The following is a 16,888-nucleotide window of genomic DNA, read 5'->3' on the forward strand; positions in this document are numbered from 1 at the left end:
GGGGGGGCGGTCTTCTCAAATTACAATTGCGCATGCGCCGTGGGTTTGTAATTTTCCTGGGCGCGGGATCGCACCTGCGCCGTAGGCTGCATATCTTCCTGGGCGCGGAAAAAGTCGGCGCGTGCGGGAAAGGTTTGGGCGCGTGCGGGAAAAGTTTGGGCGCGCGCGGGAAAGGTTTAGGCGCGCGGGGGAAAGGTTTTAGGCGCGTGCGGGAACAGTTTATAATGAAGAACCCGGAAATGTGCCATTTTGTCTCCGCTTTGCGGAGATCAAGCAACAGAGGTTGGCTAACTCCGGGCCTCATGGCTCCGGACATATGAAAATTAAATAAAATTAAGCATTCAGTTTTTCAGTCTCAATGGCCACATTTCAGTTGTTTAGTCATCTCATGTGGCAAGCAGCTACTGTATTAGAGGGCACACATATTTCCATCATTACAGAAAATTTTATTAGACAGAGCTACTCTAGAGTCACAGTTTAAATCTCTGTTCATTCTTTCTTTGCCCACATATTAGGCAAGACTTAGGTCCCAGGTAAATCCTGAAAATTTCTTTTTTCTTATCTATTTTCTCTAAAGCCTTATCTATTTTCTCTAAAGTGGTATATATCATATCTTGAAAACACTAATGTATTATGTATTTTTAAGTGAAACATATTGCATGTAAAAATACCTATTGTATGCAAAATACATAAAAGTTAAAGTTTTAATTAAAGTTGCAAATGTGCATTTATAATGTTTATTATTTGTAATTTGTTATGGTGGCTCAGAAGTGGCTAATGGTGAAGATAAAAGAAAAAACATTAAGCCATAAATTCTATGAGGACTGAGATCTTGATTTTTTTGTATATCATAATCCAAGGACCTAGTCGAGTTATGTGAATTTAGTTAATAGCCCACATTTTGAGTGAAAGAATAAATGAAAAAACAGGCATTTTCTCACCTCACTTACTTTGGACTACGTTGTTAATATATTTATCACAACACTTCAGTGTGGCTTATCCCTGTTCCTTTTCAAATGGCTTGTCATGACAATCAGCCCCATAGAGTTTAGCTATCAATATCGAAGGACACAGGGATGAAAGGGGGCAGGAAGTCTTTTCCCCTCTGTTCTCTGTTCTCTTCTCTTCCCCTAAATATAGTTTCTCCCTTTTTGTTTTCCAACCAGCTACAAGTTTAGAAATACAATTTCTTATTCATCCTCCGAATACCAAAGGTCTTTTAGTGGAGTGTAATTCAGAAGGTTGGTTCCCACAGCCTCAAATGGAATGGAGAGACAGCAGAGGAGAGATCATTCCACCTTCATCAAAATCCCATTCGCAGGATAGAAACAAATTGTTCAACATGAAGATGAGCCTTCTCCTTAGAGATAGCTCCCATGGCAACATCACTTGCTACCTTCGAAACCCTGTAACTGGTCAAGAGGAAAGGGCAAGCATTGTCTTATCAGGTGTGATCTGAGTGTTTGTTCTTCACATGATGGCCATTGCCATAAAATTTGTAAATTAAAGAGGAAAAAATCATATGCATACTTTCTTCCCTTGGTTTCCAAGACATTACTTTCTCTTGGTTTTATTAATTGTCTTCTTGCTTGTTTTGTTTCTTATCCTTTTTGTTACAGTCTTTTTCTTTTCACTCTGTCTTCTTGCTATTCAGGTTCCCAGGACACAGTTTTTGTTTTGTTTTTTAACTTCTATTTTAAGTTTAGGGGTACATGTTGAGGTTTGTTATATAGGTAAACTTATGCCATGGAGGTTTGTCATACAGGTTATTTTGTCACCCAAGCATTAAGCCTAGTGCCCATTAATTATTTTTCTTATTCTCTCACTCTTCCCACCTTCCACTCTCCAACAGGCCCCAGTGTGTGTTGTTCCCCTCTACGTGTCCCTGTGTTCTTATCATTTAGCTCCCACTTATAAGTGAGAACATGCAATATTTGGTTTTCTGTTTCCCAGATTTAGTTTTTTGAGCCTTTCCTCTGATGTGAGCCTTTCCTCATTCTGTCTCAAGACTTGGAATACCATCAATGTGACTGTGGCTCCTCCAATAGTATCTCCTGCCCAGACCTCTCTCCAAACTCTGTTTTCATCTTCAAACTCAACATCTCCACATAGAAGTCTAATAAATATCCTGAACCAAACACATCATAAAATTAACTCCTGATTACCTGCCAATTTGCTTAATTAATGTCTTTCCAGTCACAGTTTTTGTTTTTTTGAGACAGAGTCTCGCTCTGTCACCCAAGCTGGAGTGCAATGGCACGATCTTGGCTCACTGCAACCTCAACTTCCTGGGTTCAAGCGATTCTTCTGCCTCAGCCTCCTGAGTAGCTGGGATTACAGGTGTGTGCCACCACGCCTGGCTCATTTTTGTATTTTCAGTAGAGATGGGGTTTCACCATTTTGATCAGGCTGGTCTCCAACTCCTGACCTCGTGATCAGCCCCCCTCAGCCTCCCAAAGTGCAGGAATTACAGGTATGAGCCACCATGCCTGACCAGACCAATCACACCTTATATTTTCAGTTTCTCAGAACAAAATTATTGAATTCATCCTTGACACCAATTTTTCTCTCATATTCTGCATCACATCTAACAAGAAATATTGTTAGCTCTACCTTTAAAATATATCCAGCATCTCATCACTTCTCACCAACTTACTACTGCTATCCAAGTCTGAGACACCATCACCCATGGTCTAAACTTTGGTAAGAGCATCCTAAATGTCCTCTTATTTCTACTCTTGTCTACTGTGGTACATCCTCATCATATAAATAGAAACCCTCTGTTCAAGACCCTGCAATTTCTCCCCCTTGTTTTCACAGTAAAATGCCCTTCAATGTCCTGCATTATCTCTGCCCCATTACCCATCTGACCTCATATCCTAACACTCTCCTTTGTCCACTCTACTCTAGTCACACAGACCTCCTTCCTGTTCCCAAACCGGCCAGACATGCTCCTGCCTTGGAGGCTTAGCTCTAGTTGGTCCCTCTTCCTAGAATGCTTTAACTTCCCCTATGTCCTTCCAGTCTCTGCTCAATTCAACTTCCCTAATATAGAGTAACTTGACAAACCAGCTTGAAAAAAGTGCCACCTGCCCCCAAATTACTTGATTCTTTCTCTCCTTACCTTACTTAATTTTTCTTTTTTCCATATTATTTTCACCATTTAGCCCACCATACAACTTATTTATTATGTTTTTTGTCACTTATCTGTCTCCCTCTAAAATCTGAAGATAGAAATCTTTGTTGGTTTTATACACTGATACACTCCAAGTGCTTCAAATATTGCACAGCACATAGCAGGAATGCAATAAATAATTGATACTTAAATGACTGAAATACAGTGTCTTGTAAACTGTCAAGTAAATATGAATGTGCTAGTGTTTGTGTATGTCCATGAAATTAATGTGAGAGCCACATGCTGAGGGGGATATTATCACTTACAGGAATGACTCCCCTAACAATTTTAGCAATTTACTACATTCAAACATTTTTGCATTTATTTTCTCGTTTGATTTTCTAGGAAAAAAGCTTCATATTATGGTTGTGTCAGAAACAGCAATACAAACAGTTACAGGGGATAAAGGAGGACTAAACTACATACCTTCCTTCCCCCCAGTTCATAGCAGGATATATATGAATAAAACAAAGAAAGAAAAAGTAAGGGCCAAGGGAAGTCCTGCTGATTTATTTACAACTTTAGTGAAAAATGTTTTTTTAAAGTATCTGCACTTAAAAAATGATGATTTAAAAGAATTATAATGAGCACAAACTTTGAACATGAGTTACAGTCCTGGGAATAGAGATATCTCAGGGAGATTTTATCTCTATCCACTAAATGTCAGAAAGCACAGAAGAGGCCAGGTGCCATGGTTCGTGCCTGTAATCCCAGCACTTTGAAAGGTCTAGCAGGTAGGATACCTTGAGCTCAGGAGTTTGCAACCAGCCTAGGCAACGTAGCAAGGCTTTGTCTCTACGAGAAATTAAAAAGTAAAAAATTAGTTGGGCATGATGGCATGTGCCTGTAGTCTCAGATACTCAGGAGGCTGATGTGAGAGGATCATTTGAGCCAGGGAGGTTGAGGATGCAATGAGCAGTGATTGCGACACTGCGATCCAGCTTTGGCGATATAGTGAGATTCTGTCACAAACAAACAAAAAACATGGAACAGCAGCCTTCACTCACCTGTCCTCCATCTTCAAACTAACTCACATTCAGCTCTGCCCTACTCCAGATCCTATCCCATTTTTCACATGTTCAATTATAATTCCCAAATTGGACTTGGTTTATATTCAAAGGTGATAGGTATTAAATAGAAACATGCTTTGGATGAATCATCATTTCTAGTTTGGTGGGTTCAAGTTTCCTAAGTGGTAAGATTTGTGACTCCCTATTTCAGATAAACTATTTCCATGGGATTCTGTCTGGATACTGATTCTAGTTGCAATCTTGGTTGTTCTGCTATTCTTCATTATGATGTCCAGTGTTGAGCTACAGCAAAGAGAGCAACGTAAGTTGGCTTAAAGGATGAGAGATGCTAATGGGGGTGGGAAAGCTAAAGCTGCATGACCCATAATTCTCAGGTCTGCCTGTCTCAGGAAGTTCTGAACTCTGGGATGTATGTTATACATGTGCTCTCCACCCATTCCTTGATCCTATGTACTGTTCTCTTTTGCTGCTGGAGCTGTTGACAATGCTGTTATCTGAAAGTGTGATATTTTTGTATCTCAACCAAGTTGAAACCCATTTTCCTTATGGTGACAGATTTTCAAACAGCCTGGGAAAGCTTTTTAGCATTTAACACCTAACAAAATTTGCACGTATTTCTCACTTGATTTCTTAAAGGGGCCAATGACCCTTCAGGGCATAAAATAAAGTTTTAACTGCACAGCATCAGGAAAATATACCACATAGGGAGAGTTACACTAGCTGCAACACCAGGTGGTTTACTTTTCCTGAAACAAAATGTTTTCATTCATTGTCAACTACGGTGTTGGGGGCGGCGATTGGGAGAACTTGCAAGATAAGCAAGAAAATTTAAGAGAAAAAAAACAGCTGTTCATGATTTGGGGTTACGCTTAATTTAAGAAGCTTCAGATTCACAGATCTCTTCCAGCAGCGCTCTGTGTTTGAAGAGTAGAGTCTCCTGTGGCCTCCTCCTGCTTTTCACCAGGCCCCTGGTCCTCTTCCCACCATGGGTAGTTCTGCTGTCAGTGAAGGATTTGAGTCTTGGTCCTGCTGCACGTCTCTCCACTTCTTGGATTTTCCCTTTACATTTCCAGCTGCTCTTCTGGCCTGAACTCTGTTATATGACCCTCAGAACTGCCATTTTCCACCACTGTGGTTGGGGAAGACACCACTCCACCAGAAAGCCACCAGTTCCCAACATTCACCCCTGCTAGCTGCTGTTCTGCAAAATAAACTGTATTGTAGCTTCTATCGGCTTATTTACACTATCCAAGTTTTTAGAGATTTGTTTTTTCTAATATTTCTACTTCAATACATTTTTTAATGCTTTTCCTTGTTTAATACTGACCTGCTTCTGTGTATCTTACAGTTTATTGAACATTCTAAGGTCACATGTGTAACAACTGACATTTCCCAGATAGCTCTTCAGAGATTAGTAGTCAGGAGCATCTCTAAATTGACCTTTGCCAAACTGAGTGTGCCCAGTTATCCAACTGTTTCTCATGGGCATAATTTGAGTTTCTGAAAATCTCTTCAACTTTATTTAAAAGGTGTTGGTGAATCAGTTGGAATAAATCATTTTTAAGGATGCAGAATTCGTTTTATAATAGCAATTATTACATCATCATTAGAGGCTAACATTAGTTGTATTTTTACTACTGAAAAACTCCACACCAACAGATTTACAGAAATTAGTACATTTCACTTCCATAATACACTTTGAATTAAATTTTATTATGCCTCTAATTTCTATATTATGAAAATAAACACACCGAAGCTAACTATTGCACCTAAAATCACACAGCTTGTAATGGTAGGAAACAAGATCGATTATAAGCCACATGGACACTTGTATTCCATATCTTGACCACTAAATTCCAGTGTGCCTGTAACACTCCAGTGGTGGAATGGCATCACCTGTGGTAGTAAGCACCACATCATAGACTATTTTATGGACAGACTAGATAGCCAAATGATGTTGCTGTTACATGTGCTAAAGAAGATTTTTAATATTATTTTGTTGAAAACACTTTTACTTTTACTCATGAGATTCATATATCCAAAGCTCATATGATCCTTTAGGCAGTTCACAGGTCTCCAGAGCTATTGTACTCCCAGCCTCATTCAAGCCCAGGTAAAATGATAACAATCGGAGCGTAACTCCAGCTAGTGCTCTAATGAAGCCCATTGATTGATGGACTAGATGGAGAGAAAGAAGGGTTTGTTTTCCTCCAGACCTGTTTAGCCTCAACCCAAACCTGTCCCATCTTAGAAACAGCCGTTCTTCTTGTCTCTGTCACTCACAGCTCTCTGATCTTTAGACCTAAGCCTTAGTCCAAATCTAAATGAATTCAGGGGGGTGGCATCAAAATACACCTCTTGATTTCTTGACACATTGTGCTCCAATATAAAGTGCCTCCATGCCAATTACTAATAATTACAATATCTCTTCTTTTTCAGGTAGGTGCTGTGACTGGAATTCTCCCTGCCTGATAGGCATTGGGATAGTCTTCTCTTCAGTGTGTGTAATCACTGGACTCACTATTACTTTGCATCACAGAAACAGAGGTACGTGGATTAAAAGGATGGGAACTTGCTGAAAGTATCTCCTTTTCTACATGTCCATTCTCTGGCAAGACATTAAGCTAAAGAGCAATGATACTTGTTTGAACTACTGGAACACTACATACTTGGACCTCATGTCCTGGGATTTGGAATCCAACCTCCTAAAGTTTGTGAGCTTAATGCTACAAACTCCTGATACTTCTGCTCCTAGGAAAAGAAAATATTTCTTTTAGTTGATAGCTTTATTTTTGTCAAACATCGGACATCACATGATCAAATAAATTATGCTGATTTTTACCATACTTTTAGTCTAGAAGGGATAATAATTCAGTATATCGTAAACATTTTAGGTCATAAGTATTTTTTCAGATATCCAATGTAAATCAAAAGGCACTCTTCTCAAAATTATTCACATGTTGACACACAGTTTGCTAAATTTCATGGTCTGCATCGACACCTGAAACTGATTCTTTTCCTTTTTGGTAAAATGGAAACGGTAATTTTGAAAATGTTGTGATAGCTGAACTCAACATCGTTGACATGTGCCCTCAGCTTTATCTTTGAAGTCCCTGTGGAAATGACATATGCAAGGCAATAATCAGTCAAAGTCATTCTTCTTCATAAGCTGGAGCTATAGCCAAAAATCACAAGTTATAAAGTAGGGCTGGACTCTTCAGAGGATTTTTTTCAATAATTTACTCCTGTGAAATGAAGACACAAATGGCCTTAAACCAAATTAAGGTTAAAGTGTTTTTTGTATTTTACTCCAAAAATGTCCATACCTCAGCCAGTGAATAATGACTGTAGACTAAATAGCACATCCACCTTTACCAGAAGAAAAGGAGCAAAGTGATTTGATATTAGTTAATATATATTACATGCTTATTACATGTGCTAAGAATTTTATACAGATTAGTATATTCAATCTTTAGTGAAAGAGATATTACAGGTGACACATTCTGGTACAGAAGGAAGCTAAATATCTAATCCAAGATGACCTAGCTAAATAATGGCAGAGCCAGGATCCCAACTCGGGCACTTGCATGCCTTCACCGTGTGTTTCAAAAATATTAGTATACTGTTTTAAGGGAAAACAGAAAGGAAAAAATATTGTAAATGCATCATGAAATTGAGAGGTAATGTATTCTAGATTCAAGTCATTGTCAATATATGTTTTAAAGATATTTTCTTCCACTCTGTGGGATACATTCTCCCACAAAGTATTTTCAAAAACAGAAAATTTTATTATTTATTTTGGTAAAATCTACATAACATAAAATGTACTGTTTTAACCACTTTTAAGTGTACAGTTTGGACGCATTGAGTACATTCACATTGTTTTGCACCCATCACCACAATTCACCTGAGCTTTTTCATCTTCCCAAACTGAAATTCTGTACACATCAAACAATAATTCCCTATTTGCCCCTCTGTCAAAGCCCTGGCAACCCACATTCTACTTTTGGTCTCTATGATTTTCAGTACTCAAAGTTTCTCATATAAGTGGAATTATAGAAATATTTGTCTTTTTATAACAGACTTGTTTCACTTAGTATAATGTCCTCAATGCTCATCCATACTATAGCACATTGAAGAATTCCATTCCTTTTTAGACTAATATTCCATTTTATGAATATAGCACATTTTGCTTCTCCACTTATCCATCAATTGGCATTTGTGTTGCTTTCATATCTTGGCTATTGTGTATAATCCTACTATAAATAGGATGGTACAAATATCTCCACAAGCCCTTCCTTTTAATTCCTTTTGCGTGTATACCCAAAGTGGAACAGATGGATCATGTGGTAATCCTATTTTTATTTTTTTGAGGAACCACCATATGGTTTTCCCCAGTGGCTGTACCCTTTTACATTCCTACTAAAAGTGCATGAGGGTTTTAATTTCGTTACGTATTTGCCAGCACTTGCATGTATGTATGTATGTGTATATATATTATATTGTATAGAGATAATTGGCCGGGTGCGGTGGCTCAAGCCTGTAATCCCAGCACTTTGGGAGGCCGAGACGGGTGGATCACGAGATCAGGAGATCGAGACCATCCTGGCTAACACGGTGAAACCCCGTCTCTACTAAAAAAATACAAAAAAACTAGCTGGGTGAGGTGGCGGGCGCCTGTAGTCCCAGCTACTCGGGAGGCTGAGGCAGGAGAATGGCGTAAACCTGGGAGGCGGAGCTTGTAGTGAGCTGAGATCCGGCCACTGCACTCCAGCCTGGGCAACAAAGCAAGACTCCGTCTCAAAAAAAAAAAAAAAAAAAAAAAAAAAAAAATTCTAAAAGAAAACACAGGGGAAACACTTGACAATAGTCTAAGCAAATATTTTATGACTTTGACCTCAAAAGCACAGACAACTAAAATAGAAATAGGCAAATGGGAATATATTAAACTAAAAATCTCCCATGCCACAAAATAAATAATCAACAGAAGAAAGAAAGAACCTGTTAAATGGGAGAAAATATTTGCCAACTATTCATCCAACAAGAGACTAATCCAGGATATACAAGAAACTGAAGCAACACATCAATTTTATTATTATTATTTCACTAAAAAGTGGGAAAAGTCATGGCTAGACAATTCTCTTTTCTTTCCCCCAGGTTACATTTTATGTTAGATTTGGGAGTACATGCAAAGGTCTCTTACACGGATAAACACATGTCACAGAGGTTTATTGTACATATATCATCATCCAGATATTAATGCCAGTACCTAATATATTTTCTGCTCCTCTTCCTCCTCCCACCCTCCACACTCAAGTAGACCCCAGTATCTGTCGTTTCCTTCTTTGTGTTCATAAGTTCTTATCACATAGCTCCCAATTTATAAATGAAAACATGTGGTATTTGATTTTCTGTTCCTCCATTAGTTTACTAAGGATAATGGCCTCAAGCTCAATTCATGTTCCTGCAAAGGACATAATCTCATTCATTTTTATGGCTGCACAGTATTCCATGATGTATATATACGACATTTTCTTTATCCAATCTGTCATTGATGGGCATTTAGGTTAATTCCATGTCTTTCCTATTGTGAATGTGCAGAGACACATTCCTCTGCATGTGTCTTTATGGTAGAGTGATTTATATTCCTCTGGGTATATACCCAGTAATGGGATTTCTGAGTCTAACGGTAGTTCTTTTTTTTAGCTCTTTGAGGAATCACTGTACTGCTTTCCACAATGCTTGAACTAATTTACACTCCCGTCACTCCCACCAACAGTGTGTAAATGTTCCCTTTTCTCCACAACCTTGCCAGCATCTATTATTTTTTGGCTTTTTTATTATAGCCATTCTCTGGCTGGTGTGAGATGGTATCTCATTGTGATTTTGACTTGCATTTCTCTAAAAACTTAGTGATATTGAGCCTTTTTTTCATATGCTTGTTAGCTACATGTATGCTTCTTTTGAGAAGTAATGTCCTTTCCTGCTTTTTAATGAGCTGTTTGTTTTTCTCTTGTAAATGTGTTTAAGCTCCTTACAGATACTGGATAGTAGACCTTTGTCAGATGCATGGTTTGCAAATATTTTCTTTCATTCTGTAAGTTGTCTTTTCACTCTGTTGATAGTTTCTTTTGCTGTGCAGGAGCTCCTAAGTTTAATTAAAACCTACTTGTCAATTATTGCTTTTGTTGCAATTGCTTTTGGTGTCTTTGTCATGAAATCTTTGCCTTCTCCAGTGTCCAAGATGGTAGTGCCTAGGTTGTCTTCTGGGGTTTTTATAATTTTTGGTTTTACATTTAAGTCTTTAATCTGTCTTAAGTTGATGTTTGTATATGACATAAAGAAGGGGTCCAGCTTCAGTCTTCTGCATATGGCTAGCCAGTTAGTCTAGCACCATTTATTGAATAAGGATTCTTTTCCTCATTGCTTGTTTTTATCAGTTTTGAAGTTTGAAGTTTTATCAGTTTGAAGATCAGATGATCATAGATGTGTGGCATTATTTCTGGGCTATATTTCTGTTCTATTGGTCTATGTACCTGTTTTTATAGCAGTACTATGTTGTTTTGATTACTGTAGCCTTATAGTACAGTTTGATGTCAGGTAATATAATGCCTCCAGTTTTGTTCTTGTTACTTAGGATTGCCTTTGCCAATGGGCTTTTTTTCTGTTCCACATGGATTTAAAAATATTTTTTTCTTGCTCTGTGAAGAATAATGATGGTATTTTGATGGAAATTGCATTGAATCTATAAATTGCATTGGGCAGTATAGCTATTTTAATGTTATGGATTCTTCCTATCCATGAGCATGGGATTTTAAAATTTGTGTCTTCTCTGATTTCTCTGAGCAGTTTTTTGTTTCTTTGTTTTTTTTTTGTATTTCTCATTGTAGAAATCTTTCATCCCCCCTGGTTAGCTATGTTTCTAAGTACTTTATTCTTTTTGTGGCAATTGTGAATGGGATTGCTTTTCTGATTTGGCTCTTGGTTTGGCTGTTGTTGGTGTAGAGGAATGCTAGTGATTGTTGTACATTGATTTCATATCCTGTAACTTTGTTGAAGTTGTTTTTCAGCTGAAAAAGCTTTTGGGCCAAGATTGTGGGGTTTTCTAGATATAGAATAATGTCATCTGCAAACTTCCTCTCTTTCTATATGGATGTGCTTTAGTTATTTCTCTTGCCTGGTTGCTCTGACTGGGGCTTCCAATACCATGCTGAACAGAAATGGTGAGAGAGAGCATCCTTACTTGTCCCAGTTTTCAAGGGGAATGTTTCTAGCTTTTGCTTATTCAGTATAACGTTGGCTGTGGGTTTGTCATAGATGGCTCTTATTATTTTGAGGTGTACTTCTTCAATACCTAGTTTATTGAGAGTTTTTAAAATAATGTGTTGAATTTTACTGAAAGCCTTTTCTACATCTGTTGAGATAATCATGTGGTTTTTGTCTTTAGCTCTGTTTATGTGATAAATCATTTATTGATTTGTGTATGTTGAAACAATATTACATTCCAGGAGAAAAGCCTACTTGATCATGGTGGATAAGCTTTTTGATGTGCTGCTGTATCTGATTTGAAGTATTTTCTTGAGAATTTTTGACTCAATGTTAAGGAAGGATATTGGCCTGATCTGTTTTGTTGTTGTTGTGTCTCTGTCAGGTTTTAGTATCAAGATGATGCTGTCATTATAAAATGAGTTGGGGAGAGATCCCTCCTCCTCAAGTTTTGGAATTGTTTCTGTAGGAATGCTGCCAAGTATTTTTTGTACAGCTGATAGAATTTGCTTGTGAATCCATTGGGCCCTGAGCTGTTTTTGGTTGGTAGGCTATTTATTACTGATTCAATTCTGGAGTTTGTTATTGGTCTGTTCAGGGAATCAATTTCTTTCTGGCTAAGTCTTGGGTGGGTGTATGTGTCCAGAAATTTATTCATCTCTTCTAGGTTTTCTAGTTTGTAGAGGTGTTCATAGTAATTTCTGATGGTGGTTTTTATTTCTGTGGGGTCGGTAGTAACATTCCCTTAATCATTTTTAATTGAATTTATTTGGATCGTCTCTATTTTCTTTATTACTCTAGATGGTTGTGGCCTACTTTGTTACTTTAAAAAAAAAACTTCTAATTTATTGATATTTACAATGTTTTTTGGGTTTAAATTTCCTTCAGTTCAGCTCTGATTTTTGTAATTTCTCATCTTCTGCTGACTTTGGGGTTGATTTGCTCTCGCTTCTCTAATCCTTTCAGTTGTAAAGTTAAGTCGTCAATTTTATATCCTTCTAACTTTCTGATGTGGGCGTTTAGTGCTATGAATTTCCCTGTGAACACTGCCTTAGCTGTGTCCCAGCGATTTTGGTATGTTATATCTCTTTTCTGATTCTTTCTGCTTGATTTCTTAATTTCATTATTTACCCAAAAGTTATTCAAGAGCATGTTATTTAATTTCTATGTAATTGCATCATTTTGAGCAATTTTCATTGTCCTGACTTCTATTTCTATTGTGTTGTGATCTGAGACTGTTTTTGGTATACTTTTTTTTTCTACATTTGTTGAGGACTGTTTTATGTCCAATTATGTGGTGAGTTTTAAAGGATGTGCCATTTGGTGATGAGAAAAATATATATTCTGCTGTTTTTTAGGGGAGAATTTTGTAAAAGTCCATCAGATCCATTTGGTTCAATGTTGAGTTTAGGTCCTGAATATCCCTGTTAATTTTCTGCCTTGATGATCTAATACTTCAGTGAACTATTGGAGTCTCCCACTATTATTGCGTGGCAGCCTATGTCTTTTTTTAAGTCTGTTGGAACTTTTAAGTCTGTTAGAATTCTATTTCTGTCATCCTAGCCAGTTCAGCCTGGTGGAGAACTCTTGATGGAGACCTGGCGTGGTCATTTGGAGGGCATGCAACACTCTGGACATTTGAGTTACTGGAGTACTTGTGTTGGTTCTTTCTCACTCTGTGTGTGGGTGTTCCTTTGACTGCAGTGTAGATTGAGTAGAGTCAATAGACTTCTTTTCTGGATGTTTTCCCTTGACCAAGGCTTTATGCAGGGTTTTTATTTGAAACTGACTTATTGCCCCTTGTTTCAGAGCAGGAGAATGTTAGTCAAGTATTTTTGATGTTGAAACTTTAGAGTGTGATCCAACAGGTGGCACTTAGGCTTCCTGGTCAGCTGGTAGACTCTTTCTTGGCTATGTGGCTCCCCCATGTTTCTTCACAGTTGTAGCCATGTTTTCTCTCAATGCTCTGAAAATATGGTTTCCTCTCATCGCTGATGGCTGGCTGTAGATCATAACTTGCAACTCCTGGACTGCCCACTGCAACTCTGGAATGATCTCAGTGTGTATGTTCTTTCCCCAACTTGGAGGCAGCAGAGGAAGGATTCTTAGTGATTGCAGCCAAGAGTTGTTTGCTTCTCTCCTGGGGGCTCCACCCCAGAGATATCCAGGTTAGCAAGTGTTCAGTGCAATCAGCCCAGGATGGAGGGTCTGTGCTGTGAACCCAAGCCAGGGGTTCCCTGTCTGGTGACGAGCAGTGGGGAGTGTGTGGGACCCATGAGAGACTGACTGGCCTCCTCTCCTTGGGTCGACTGCTGCTTGTTGGAAGTGTGGATAAGCACTTAAGTTCTTTGATCCTTTATTAGTGTAATGGTAGCAAGGGCAGTTTCCCTGCAGCAGCAATGGCAGAGACACTTCCAGTTGCCCTTGGAGGCTCTGTCTAGGGAGTTGTCAAGTTGTTACTGGCTTAATATCTTGGTGGGGAGTGGCTGGAGGTTCAGGCCTGGAGGACCTGCCCAGTGAGCAGATATGGGAACAGGCACTCATGTAACATTCTGGCCATTTTTTCATAGGGCTACTGCAGTATGCTTGTGGCGCATTCCAGTGTCTTGTAACCTCAGATTTTCCAGTGCCTGGAGGTATCACCAGTAAAGGCTGATGACCTGTCCCTCCTGCTGGGAGCTCCTTCCTAGGGAGGTGCAATGCCACTACCAGTCGCTGGTTGGAATTCCAAGCCAGTGGGTCTTATCTTGTGAGGTGCCATGGAAATGGGGCCTGCAGTCTTCATTTCTGAGTCCCCTGGATTCAGCTTCTTTCCTAGGGTTGTGTTCAGGGATCTAACCTCCCACTTTACTGGAGCTACAACTACTTGTGTGGGAATGTCCACATATCTAAGGTTCCAGGGTTTCCACACATGCCTGAGTTGTTGCTCTGCCAAAATTCCATATGGTGCTGTCTGTCAGACAGAAAGCCTTGGTGGAGTGGATTCACCAGATCTCCTGACCTGAGGGTTGCAGAGACACATGGGAGAAGCATGGTTTCCCAGGGTCACACACTCACAGCTTTTCTAGGCAGGGGAGGTTCCCATGACTCTGTGTTGCTCCTGGGTGGGCTGTTTTCCTGTCTTGCTTTTCTTCACTCTGGGGGTCATGTTGTTTCCTTGATTATTCCCAGTGTGTGTGCCTGGATGTTTCAGTTAAAAGGTGTTGTATTTAACGACTCCTTCATTCCTCTCCATGAGAACCATGCACACTAGCTGCTTCTAGTCAGCCATCTTGGCCACTCATTTGGATGATTCACAAAAGAAGACACACTAATATATTTTTTCATTGTAATTTTGGCTAGTGAGGGTCTCCTAAAATTTCATCTGAATTTTAAAATGGGTTTGTTTATTTTGGTGAAAAAGTTCCATTGCATTTTGATAGGGATTGCATTAAATCTATAGATCAAAGAAATAGAGAAAATAAAAGGGGTACAGAGTTCTGGCCTTTTAAATTGTCTGAATGTCACCTCAGGTAGAAAGGGAAGGTCTTGCAACAGCAGAGGAGATGCAACAACAATGGTTCCCCTTTCTGTATCTGCACCTTTTGATCAGAAGCAACAATGAGTGATCAGACAACACATCGTCAGTATTTAGAGGAAAAAGTTATTTTTGTTCCCCGTGGCTGTTGCAATCTATGTGCAGGCTGCTCCAGGAGCACATGCACAACTGTCTGCTGTGGGGCTAGGGGTAGGGAATGTGTGTTTGCCACTGTGCTAAAAGCTGAAATTGACTGCAGTTAACTACAGTTTAGCATCCAAAACATCCCCCCGTAGTTGCAAACTTTCAATAGACTCCAGAGATTCAAAAGTTACATCAGACAGATTCTGCTGGTGTAATTGTTATTTACATGAGAAGGCAGATTGTTGGTTCCTTCTACTCTATCATCTTTCCAGAATGTCCTATATTACCTTTTAAAATGTTCTTTACACTATAGTCAGAATAAGCCTCTATGTGTCTATAGGATCTTGATAATCTGTTCAAAATACTTCAATGAACTTCTATTTATCACTTCTTAAGCTGGTTTTCAAATCCCTAAATGGTCTGATCCTGATTATTTCTTACTTATACATTGGATAAATAATTCTGGCCATAAATTTTATGAAAATAAAAACCTTAGACAAATTAAACAGAGTTTAATTGAGTAAAGAATAATTAATCAGACAGCCTTCCAACCGTAATAGGTTCAGAGACACTCCAGTGCTGCTGTTACTGGTGGACGGTATTGACTATGGTCATTCAGGTTCTTGACATATTGAACAAGGAATTGGACAAAACACAGAAACAAAGCAATGAAAGAACAATGTCATGCGTGCACAGATTTACTGAAGCAAAAGTACAAGCCATGGAGTGGGAGCAGACTTGAGCAAGAGGCTCAAGAGCCCCAATTGCAATGTTCCTTGGGTTTTGTTTGTTTGTTTGTTTGTTTTGAGACAGAGTCTTGCTCTGTTGCCGAGGCTGGAGTGTAGTGGCATGAACTTTGCTTACTTCAAGTTCCGCTTCCCAGGTTCACGCCATCCTCCTGCCTCAGCCTCCTGAGTAGCTGGGACTACAGGCACCCACTACCTCACCTGGCTAATTTTTTCTATTTTTTAGTAGAGACGGGGTTTCACCGTGTGAGTCAGGATGGTCTTGATCTCCTGACCTTGTGATCCACCCGCCTCAGCCTCCCAAAGTTCTGGGATTACAGGTGTGAGCCACTGCACCTGGCCGGGTTTTTATTAAGCTAGAAGAATTTGGTAACACCCTTAGGTACCTTTTAGAGGCTTCCATTGATTACACCTTATGCAAATGAAGGATTGGTCTATAGCCAATCAGAGGCTGAAATGAGGGCTTGACCCATGGTCAGTAAAAGGCTGAAATTTTTCTTCTGGTTTAATTCAAGGAAGTCAGCCATGGGTTTGCCTTAGGTTCCCTGTCTCCAGACCCTATTCTATCACATTTCCCCCTAAGAGATGTGAGCTCCATACATCTTTATGGGAGGCAGAGTTAACCCCACATCAAGTGGGGGTTATTCTCTGCCTCCCTTGTTGCTTCATAAAGTGGTTTTGCTATAAGCCCCAAATTTTGAACCTATATCATAGTCTTTATACATCAAAGAGAAAGTTCTAAAACCAACTCAAACTACTGATTCAATTGACTCACCTGGAAGCAAACAATGCTCAAACATTTCCACTCTCATCCACCTCTCCAAAAAAAATATACAATGTACTGTTTCTGTTTAGATCTTATAAAAATAAGTCTTGGGCAACCCCCTTTGGGTCCCCTCCCTTTGTGTGGGAGCTCTGTTTTCACTCTATTAAATCTTGCAGCTGCACTCTTCTGGTCCGGGTCTGTTACGGCTGGAGCTGAGCTTTCACTCGCCACCCACCACTGCTG

General features: G+C 39.2%; 1 protein-coding gene across 2 annotated transcripts in view; it reads left to right on the forward strand.

The window, feature by feature from the left end:
- The window catches only part of LOC111523263 (selection and upkeep of intraepithelial T-cells protein 1), a 192,060-nt gene that overhangs the window by 12,109 nt on the left and 163,063 nt on the right, over positions 1 to 16,888 (forward strand). Inside the window, exons 5-7 of one of the 2 annotated variants that reach the window (XR_003309711.1) lie at positions 1,167 to 1,448; positions 4,397 to 4,511; positions 6,650 to 6,753. Coding sequence is in view for 1 of the 2 variants with exons in the window: in XM_023187725.1 (XP_023043493.1) it covers positions 1,167 to 1,448; positions 4,397 to 4,507; positions 6,646 to 6,753 (501 nt within the window). In the remaining variant the exon portion in view is untranslated. Of the gene's footprint in view, positions 1 to 1,166; positions 1,449 to 4,396; positions 4,512 to 6,645; positions 6,754 to 16,888 lie in introns of both variants that reach the window. The other variant, XM_023187725.1, reaches the window with a different exon arrangement.

This window comes from Piliocolobus tephrosceles, chromosome 1 (genome assembly GCF_002776525.5).
Source record: "Piliocolobus tephrosceles isolate RC106 chromosome 1, ASM277652v3, whole genome shotgun sequence".
NCBI classification, from domain to species: Eukaryota; Metazoa; Chordata; class Mammalia; order Primates; family Cercopithecidae; genus Piliocolobus; species Piliocolobus tephrosceles.